Consider the following 10,367-nt stretch of genomic DNA (forward strand, 5'->3'; position numbering starts at 1 on the left):
CTGGCATAGATGGTCAATTTGCATTTTCAAGGGTTTATTTTGCTCACATGCTTAGTCAACAGAGAGGGGGCCTTAAAAATTCTTCTGTTTTATAAATTATAATAAATGTATGTGATAATAAATACAGAAACTGTATTAAAGCCTGGTATAGGCTGAATTGGAATATATACTATGTTTAAAACTAATTAAAGATTGATTTTTATTCCTCCCCCTATAATAATTGATTGGGAAAAGTCCCATCCCAGACTAGGAAAACCAGGTAGTCCAAAGAACTGAAATTCTAGTTCTTAGAAACATGTCAGCTCTTTTTGCTAAGCTGTTGCTAGCTAATGATTTTATCAAAATGCTTTTTCTCTCATATGCTTTTATATCTTCTTACATGTCATGCAGCATTTGTGAATTCTCTATTAACTCTTGCTTGAAGGGATTTCTGAGAGTTATGGGAAGAGGTGAAAAGTTCAAAATAAATGAAATCAAACACTAAAGGTATCCTCTTGTGCAGAAAGCTAAACTTCATAGAGAGATGCTGAAAATACGACTTCTAAAGGAGGAATGACTAGTAAGGAAGTGAGGTTACTTAGTTTACTGCACAAACCCAATGAATTTTGGACTTAATAGCACATAGGGGGAATACAGTCACTGATTTTTAGGGCTGAAGATTGAGACATGATGTGCTATTAAACTATTAAACTCCTCTACTCTAATTTTTATTAACTACCTATTAAAAGAAATGAATATTTTCTTTATAATTTTTTAATATTTTCTTTAAAAAAATTAATTATCCAGCAAATTTAAAATTTCAGGTGTCTGAATTATTTTTCTTTTTCTTTCACTTTTGTTAGTGTCAAATTAATAGTGCCTTGACCTCATTTCATACTGCTTTGGAACTTGCAACAGACCAAAGGGAGATTCAACACGTCTGCTTATATGAAATAGGTACGTTGGATGTGTTTACACCATAAATAGCTCACTTTCAAGTTTTGACTGGCAGCTTCATTAAACAAATTGGAGACTTCTTACTAGGGTTTTTAAAAATATTTTAGATTATGGTAATAGTCTTCTTGTTTAGACAAGTAGAATTCAACACTTTTTCATAATAAAATTATCTGCAAGGTGATGCAAGATCAGAGAGTAGACTGTGGAATCAAGGGCAAACTGTTAACCTACTGACTATTATTTAAAATTAAAAATAAATTCTTCTGCCTTGTCTATGGATTCACCATTTCTGTGCCAAAAACTAATCAGTTTAGTGCAGCTTCACAGTTTGCAGGGTCTGTATTTTGTGTTCATTTCCTTCTGTCAATAGCAGGATATGATATATGGTCTTAATTTGCATACAGGTCTTTATAGTGGAGAAGATAGGTTGATTCAAGCTTTAAATGGGATCTTGTCAGAGTAAAAAATAATAAGTGGAAAAGTATTAGCTTTGTAAGTTTCAGCATTCCACAAAATGTAGTATTTAAATTTTAAAAATGGGAGCTTTTGGCATATAATTTTGTTCCTTCTCTGAAATGAGGATTAATGATTTCCTGTGGAATCTTCTATTTCAAAATGTCCCAGCCAGACTTTAAATGTATGTCATTTGTTTTATTTTTAATTTTCCAGTTATTTTTATAGTTGTTAAACGTGCTCCAGCTCTAATAACAAAACAAACACAACAGAGCTGTGTGTTTCAATAATGTTGACACTGAGTTTGAATTACTGTACTTTCCCTGAACATAAATCAGTGTTTCCTGATTATCCTTTTAGGATGGTGCAGCATGATAGAAATGAACTTCAAAGATGCATTTGAATCCTTTGAAAGGCTTAAAAATGAATCCAGGTGGTCCCAGTGCTACTATGCTTATTTAACAGCTGGTGAGTATATCCAGGGTGTTGTGTGGATGGTAAGTCAGTGATGTGGTAAGGTTTTGGCACTGTTTTCTTTGGGAAACTTGCTGGTGCATGTAGTGCCTTCCACAGTGCCACCTGCAGCGGCAGCTTTGTGCCAGACTTGGCTTGGACAATTGTGTTTGTTTCCATAATGAACATTTGCATGCTCATAGGTGTACCTGCCTGTCTGTACATCCCTCTCTGTGTAGATAGAATTATTACCACTTTGCAAGCTTGGTGGTATTACTTCTTCTATAAGAAGTAGTTCTGACTTTTTAATGAATGCAGAGGGTACCTGGAGGAGTTGAGATTATCATGTTGATCAAATCCTTGATCTAAATAACTTTCTAGAGGTAAGTGTGTGGAGGTTTTTCGCTGTGACTATGTGATATCTAATCCTAATTTTTCCAGTTTCATATCCCAGTACTGTTAATGTATTTTTGTTTCTGTATTTTTGTAGTGTGTCAAGGAGCCACTGGTGATGTCAATGGTGCTCAGAATGTGTTCAAGGAAGTTCAGAAGCTTTTCAAAAGAAAAAACAATCAGATTGAACAATTTTCAGTGAAAAAGGTTAGTTTTTGCATGGGCTGACTTGTTTTGGTACAGTGATGTCAGTTCAGTTCTTAGTTAAGATTTTCTTCAACAGAGTGTATCTCTTTTCTGCTGTGCTGCTTCTGTGGAATTTGTGGGAAGGAATAGGGTGGGAAAAGAGTAGTGTCATTTGAAGGACCTAACAAAGGAAATGTGAATTAGCTATTCACTCTACAGCTAAAGTAATTATTAAAGATAAAAATACATTATACTGTAGTTGCTTTGGTAATTTTCCTTCTAGCTTTGCCTGTCTTATTCCTTTCTATCTTGTCTTGTTTGTGAAAGCCTTAGTTGTATTTGAGAGCTAGGAGTTGTTTAGGAAACAGCTCTCAGCTGATGATCTTGCAGATGGTACTGTCTCAGCATCCAGTCACTGTGTATTGGGACTGTGAAGTACAGTAAAACCCAGGTAAAAGTCAGGCTGCATACAAGGAGGTTTTAATTTTGATCAATATGTGAGTCCTTTAATTAGTTTAAAGATTTTGATTTTTAGTCTTAAAATCTTTAGGCGAAGTTACCACTGATTTTGTTTTCATTAAATTGTTGGGTGACTTTACAAATCAGTTAAAATTAGTGTTTGTGATACTGTTGTTTCTGAATACCGCATTCCCTCTAAGAGAACAAATAATGGATCTCCCTTCCTTCTTTCTCCCACTTTGCAGGCAGATAGATTTAGGAAACAACTGCCAACCAAAGAGCTCTGTGTCCTGGCATCCATTGAAGTGTTATACTTGTGGAAAGCCCTTCCAAACTGTTCCCTCTCGAACTTACAGCATATGAGTCAAGGTATAGATGGCTCTTTGATTTATTTATTTACAATTTAAAATGAGATGTGTGATTTTATGCTGTTGTGTGGACTAGATAATTGCAAAAGCATGAAAATTTTAACATGTTTGCATATGTCATAGCAAAATAAAGGTAACAAAAGAATAATGACCCATTACAGTTCAGCCTAAATGCTTCATTTTTGCAAGTTTTTGGGAGAAGTTGTAACTGCCTGATTCATATAACTGTTTGTTAAATATTGTTTAAAATGAAACAGTAGCATGATAGTTACTGTTCCAAGTCACCTGGTCTACTGAAAGGTGTCCCAGCCTATGGCAGGGGTCTGGAACTAGATGGTCTTTAAGATCTCAAACCATTCTGAAATCCTCTGATTATTACTTGCTCATTTAGAAAATTAGACAAAAATTGTCTGCCATCAGGTGCTTTTTTTTTTTTTTTTTTTTTTTTTTTTTGTAATTGCAAAATTTTGGAGATTGTACAGAATTTTCATACTAAGCTAGAAAACTCCAGTCTTGAAGTCAGAGTCAGGATTAATAGCAGTGTTAGTTCCAGTTCTGATTTGAGATAACTAGTCCATTTAAATTGTGTGATGGCAGTGGATTATATTCAGATCCCTAGCTTTCTAGTCACAAAGGTAATGCTAGGCTTTAAAATCAGATTTACTTGCATCAAAATAAATCAGAGGTGGTTTTTTTTGGCTGTCATTTGCCTTCAGAGCAGTCAGCTTTAGAGGGTGCAAGGAGTTTGTATTCTCTCCTGTACACTCAGAGGCAGTGTAGGTCTCCCTTGTGTGGTGGTTCACACTTTATTGTGAAATGGCAGTATAGGTTCAAATTCAGAGATACACTGCTTTAAGTTTGACACTGACAAATATGTCTGCATCAGCCATCCCTGGCTGAAGTTTTTCTGTGCACGGAGTGTTATTTATGCACCTTATGTGTATTTCAAAACCATGAATAATATGGGGTTTTTTTCCCCCACATATGTTTACTCTTGTCATGAGCAACTGGATTATTAATTTATTGGGGTGGATTTCCAGGTTTTTCCTCAAAGCCAGAATTTAAGGGATTTAATTTGTATCCACTTGCATCTCTGCAAGCAAAATGCCAAGTAACTTTAGACTTGTAATCCATGTGAGACCTGACATTGCAAGTACTTCATGAAGCCACTTTATAGTTATCCATAGGTGGTGTCTTGGGGTTATGTATTATCTGTGTTGTGAATGCAGAGCTGGTTTAAGATCTGGCAGGGTTTATGCTGTGAGGCAAAATGTTTAAGGGAGCTGCACTGCTCTAGACACAGCAGTTATGGGATGGAAAGCTCTGTATTCTCTCCTTCCTGGAGGTGCTGGTGTGGGCAAGAGCAAATGGCTCCTCATGAAACTGGCCTTGATTTAGCAGAGCTGGCACTAATAAGCTTAATCAAAATGGAGAATGATTTGTTTAGAAAGGGTTCCATACGTTGTGATTCAGTTTTTCCTGGAAACAGAGCACTACTCATCTGAGGCACAGTCTGTCCCCAGATTGTGGACCAGCTAAGGTCTGGCAAGTTAACCTCATCCTCCCATCATCACTGAGAATTGTGATGCCAAAACACCCTAGTCTGGGTTCTTAAATCCAGTACAAATTTTTGTGCATCTGTCACTTGGCTTCAGTTCAGAAAAAATCAGGTTTGTCTGAATTGTTTGCCCTGTGCTCCTTCCAACTTGGACTATGTATTTTTCTTTCAAGATGTGGGACAAACCAGTTCTGTAACACCAGAAGGAGATGATTGTTTCTTAAGTTTACCTTTTAGTGGATATTTCAAGGACCAGTAGAGATCAGTCCTCCTCCTGTGAGAGGAGTGGACCAACTGCCTTTGATTTCAACCATTCATTCCTGTTAGGAATTGCTCTCATGAGTGACAGATTTCTTGATCAGGTTCATACAGAGTGGGTTGTATTTAAAAGAAAACAACTCACTTGGCTTTCTATTAATGTTACTAGCATCTCCTTTTTCTGGTAAAATTTAAATATCAGACTAAGACAATCACAGTTCTTGTCTAAGAAAGTATTTCAGTCAACCTTGTTTACTGGAATCTTTTCATTAAGCATGTCATGATGTGGATGATTCATCGGCTGCTGGTTTGAGGAATTTGCTTCTTGGTGCCATACACAAATGTTTAGGAAATTCTGAAGATGCTGTTCAGGTAAGTAGTTAAATGATAATTTCCACCATTATTTCTGTTTTATAAATGACTTTTTAAAATAGCGAATATTTTGAGTAAGAGTGTTAAGCAAGTTATTTGTCTTTCATTGAACATTCTGGTTTATAAATTCTAACAGTTTCTTTTACAATCTTCTGATTTAACATGTCTTCATTATATTCTGTGCTGTGAAAGTAATTGCCTTTGTTAAATGAACATAGCAGTTAAAGTGGTTTGTAGTAACAAGAATTATGGGGAAGCTGGGGAGAATAAAAGTTCTCGCTGTGCTAGATGTACTTTGTCCACCAAAGAAAGAAAATATATATTTTTTAAAATATCTTGGAGATTGACCTTTTGAAAGCACGGGTTTGTAGCTTCTTCTCTTGGCATGTTAGACAAAGGGGTTTGATTATTAGCACATACCAAAGAAAAATTTTGCCACCACTCCAGGTTTTGATCTGTAGGTACAACTCTCCCTTTTTCTCCCCAAAATAGAATGCTATTCATATAAACAGCAAGATGCTGGCTTTAAACCCTCCTTCCCCCTGCCCCACTTCTCTCAAACATACCTTAAATAATCTGGGTACTTCATCTTTGATATCACAGTTTCTTCTTAGAGCTAACATTTTTTCAATGTGAAATTGGAAGACTCTTGAATCAGTCACAACAATACTTGGTAAACTCCAAACTAATAATTTTGTCTTGATATAGTAATATTTGTAAAACATCTAGGAATCTATACCATTATAAATTTTTAATGTATTCTCATTTTAGCTTTGTTTGGAAGTAACAACCAGTCAATTTTAATGTACCTCTGCAGTCTTTGGTTTCCTTTTTTCCTTTAATTTTTCCAGTACTTTCAGCGAGCTGCTAAAGATGAACTCTGCCGTCAAAGCAACTTGTACGTCCAGCCATATGCTTGCTATGAACTTGGCTGTGTCCTGTTGGACAATCCAGAGGTAATAGCATGACCTATTTTTAAACTTACAAAAGTAGTAGAAGGAGTCAACATACCCCTATGCAAAGAATGAAACAAATTTTGTAGGTGGCTGTGCGTATTAAGTTTTTAAAAACTGTTTTATACCCACCATAAAAAACTTACAACTTTGTGGGGAAACAGGGTTCAATCCAAGAAATGGAATGTATTTTAGGTCACAATGTCTTAGTTTTTCAGTACTGAGAGTGTTCCTGCTGCTGGTAGGAACATAGGCCTGGCTAGAATGCCCTGTATAGACAGGGATTTCTTGTCTGTAGGTGGTATTTAGTGTGGTAGATGCCTAGGGTCCTTTTCTTACCTATTTAATATCCTGTTGGATGCCATTCAAAGTTCACCTGTACTTATCCTCTCCAAATAGAATTTGATGCCTTCCTAAAATAGCAAGTGGGTTTTTTTAGTCATTTAAATTCCATTAAAGCTGTTTGTGTGGGCATTTTGACTTACACCCTGAGTAGTGAGGGTTTTGTGTTCAGGATGCGGAAGAAAATAATCCACTTGGCATTCAGATTGTCCAAATGGCTTGGCTGGCAGTACCTTTAATTGTTCTTGTCTTCTTTGCACATACCCTACCTCAGAGAATCTTAAACCAGGGTAATTGTGCAGCACTCTTGGTGCTGTTTCCCTCCTCAAGTGTGTGTAATTGCAGTCCTTGGAGTTCATGCCACCTTGTTGATAATCAGAGGGCAGGTATGGGGGAAAGTGGTTAGAGGGGAGTCACTTGAACCCCCCCTTCACTGTATGTAGTGTATGAAGTAGTTGGGCTGATAGTGTCTCATATTCTTAGGATTCTGTTTTCAATTGGGTTTGGTATTGTCAGGTTTAGTTAGCTGAGTTGAGCCTTCCCCTTAAAGGGGAAAGGAGAGGAAAATCTTTCAGTAAAAACAATTATCGTGACAAAGGACAGAACTAGAAAATGCTTTTAAAACTAATTTTCTTTTTGAAAACCCTGCCCCAAGACTTAGAGCTGGGCCTTGATGCCTGGAAGGAGAGTCTGCATCCCATAATGTTCCTGCTGCCTTTCTTTCCACATTCATGTTTAAATTTGCTCATGTCAAGGGTCTCTAAAAAAAGCCCCAAAAATGTGGTGGGTAGTGAAGGTATGTTAAGATTTGAACAATGAAGAATGTGAGAGCAGTCCTTCCTTCTTCCTGCTTTACATTCAGCATGTGTACACAGTAAATGACTGTGCCTCATGTAGGGTGTTTGAGGCTGAAGAAGCCCTAGAGGAGCTGTGGCAGTGTTTAGCTCATGAAGGATGTGGAGGTAACTCCCTCTCGTGGCACTCAGAAAATGAGGAAGTGATGCTTGACTTCAATAAAATGGGATGGAGTAGGGGAAAGCAAGAGCTAGAACTAAAGGTGAGTGGATCCTGTGTATACAAAATTTCATTTAGTTGCTGAGGTGTCATGCTAGAGCTCCATAATGGTTGAGAAAGAGAAGGGAATAGGATTTTATAATTTCTGTAATTTCTCCTTTTCTGTAGAAGACTAGAAATGCATAATAGTGCTTATCCTGGATGCCTCATTAGTATTTCCAATTTCCTAATTTGAGAGATTTTTGTCTGCTCAGGACCTTTTTCAAAGCTAGAGATGCTATTCCAATCTCACCAGCTCATTTAAAGTATTTTTTGTAACATTGGTGATGTGTTTCCAATGCAATGTTTTTCTCTTTGTAGACTGTGCCAAGAGGCAAAACCTTACTGCTCCAAGCCAAGGTAAAAACTAAGGCACTTTCTAATTTAACTGTCTGAGATGGAAGGGCATTTGTGAGTTTGTGTTTTCAGGGGTTTGGGGTGGGGGGAGTGGGTGTGAAGTGGAGGTGTCCCTCACCTGTATTCTACAACTCCTGTCACGTAGATGTGCATCAATGTGCATGGGACACATTCATGTGTGTTGCTGGGTCAGCCATCACAGAGCCCACATCACTGACAGCTCCTGCAGCTTTAGAACCTTGATGAGTTTTTCAACCAAGATCTGGCTACAAAAATTTTGAAAATTACTATTCTCCATTGTACCTGCCTTGGGCCTGTTGGGATTTTCTGGAGCTTTTGGATTAGTAGAACCTTTCAGGTGCTCTTCAACTGTATGGGTTCCAATCTGCTCTCTTTACCAACTTGGAATTTTTGTGGTAATTCCTTTGCTATGGGTAATGTAGGGATATTGCAACGTGCAATCATCAGTTCACTCTTTTCTTTGGACTCTTTTATAACGTGATTTTTTAAGCATTAAAAGCAAGATTATCTTCATATCCTAAAGTGAAGGAGGCTAGTAGATATATGTTTGGGGTTTTTTCCCTTGTTTTCTTTTCTCCCTCAGGAGGAATTTTCTGGCTATGACTTTGAGAACAGATTGCACGTCCGCATACACGCAGCCTTAGCCTCTCTAAGGGAAGTGGTTCCACAGTGACCAACAGGAAGGCTTGCTATCATTTCCTACAGTTCCTGCACTTTAGGATGAAGCAGAAGAAAGAGCTGTTGGGAAGTTCAGCTCTTCTTCTAAAAACCACTTGTGCCAGAGACACTTTCCTAGTATGGTCAGAGTTGGTATGGCTGAGTAAAAACATTACAATTTTAACTAAAGGTAAATCAACCAGGAAGAAGGTTAAGTGACCTTGTGTTTTTAACTCTTCATTTTTTATTTTGTTCCAACCAAGCTGAATGCAATTACTTGCAGATCTGTGGGTGAACCTAAATAAAAGCACATTATTTACTTCAACAACATTGGCAGGGTTGATTTTTACCTTGTGAAACAGAACTATATCTAAAATTTGCCAGGTGGAGCACTTTTGGTTTGATTAGAATAATGCAATATAAGTAATTGATATAAGTGTTGAACTTGGAAATGGTCAGAATACTCTTCATCTTCAAATATTAGCCAGTACACAGGAGGAGGAGGAGGAAAACTGTTCAGCCACAAAAAGCAGATCTTACTAAATTTTAGTGGCTTATGCCAGTTATCTCATGATGGAGAATTTTAAACCTCTCATCCTCTTTCATTCTTTATCCCTTCCCTCCCAACCCAGCTCATTTTTTGTGATATAAATTATGTCAATATTTAGGTTCTTTGCTTCTGGTACATTCCAGACAAATATTTTGACATCCAGCTACTGCTTGGGCAGTTCTTATTTTGGCTCTTTTATTCTGAATATCATGTTCAGATTTTACATGTTTTTCATTCAAGCTGCTGGATCCTTATAGCAGTCACCTTTAAAAGGTATTTAAACAACCTGCTACCAAACAAAATGCCAACCCACAAATCTGCTTTGGTAGTTACACCAATATTACAATATCTTTGGTCTCTGTATAGTATTTCAAGCCTGTGGTGTTAAGTTATTGAAATACCTCAGAGAGCCTGAAACTTTTGTCATGACCATATAATTTCTAATACTTGGCCATCAGTGTGCTTATCTGTAGCTATTTTTAAACTTTTGTCTGTAATGTGTAGTATTTCTTTATGTTTTATCTTCAGCTAATGTTATAATCTAGGAAGGTAAATATTTTTTTAAAGAAGCTTATGAATGGAAATCTGACCATAAAGTTAGTTGAATTATATTACTTTGCAAAGCTAAGAAAACTGGATATCCTTGGAAATAGTTATCCAAAAGCCTTATCTTTACTTTGGTCAGGTTGCCTTAAACAGTTCCTTAGCTTAAGCTTTTGTTTTATTTTGTTTTGTTGGGGTTTGGTTTATTGGTTTGTTTTCTTTTTTCTTTTTTTTGTTTTTTTTTGTTATTTTGGGTTGTTTTTTTTTTTTTGTTTTTGTTTTTGTTTCTTCTTACCTTTTTGTAGACCATGTTGCCAAAGTTCTAGACTTTGCCCACACCTAACCTTCATTGATTTGCTTTTGAGGTTACATCTAAAGCAAGACTGATATGGAGGAGAGAAGTAATGTCCTGTTTGGTAGGCCAAATTAAATGGTTGAGACACTTTTATTTCTCT

At 36.8% G+C, this 10,367-nt stretch overlaps 1 protein-coding gene across 1 annotated transcript in view; it reads left to right on the forward strand.

The window, feature by feature from the left end:
- Positions 1-9,259, forward strand: part of TTC39C (tetratricopeptide repeat domain 39C) — a 34,350-nt gene extending 25,091 nt beyond the window's left edge. The window contains exons 7-14 of the mRNA XM_079301551.1: positions 843-936; positions 1,750-1,857; positions 2,333-2,442; positions 3,126-3,249; positions 5,339-5,436; positions 6,288-6,392; positions 8,106-8,144; positions 8,746-9,259. Coding sequence (XP_079157677.1) covers positions 843-936; positions 1,750-1,857; positions 2,333-2,442; positions 3,126-3,249; positions 5,339-5,436; positions 6,288-6,392; positions 8,106-8,144; positions 8,746-8,835 — 768 coding nt within the window. The 3' untranslated portion in view covers positions 8,836-9,259. The remainder of the gene's footprint in view (positions 1-842; positions 937-1,749; positions 1,858-2,332; positions 2,443-3,125; positions 3,250-5,338; positions 5,437-6,287; positions 6,393-8,105; positions 8,145-8,745) is intronic.
- The last annotated feature ends 1,108 nt before the right edge of the window (positions 9,260-10,367 follow it).

Source organism: Erithacus rubecula (genome assembly GCF_903797595.1).
Source record: "Erithacus rubecula genome assembly, chromosome: 3".
In the NCBI taxonomy this organism is placed as follows: domain Eukaryota; kingdom Metazoa; phylum Chordata; class Aves; order Passeriformes; family Muscicapidae; genus Erithacus; species Erithacus rubecula.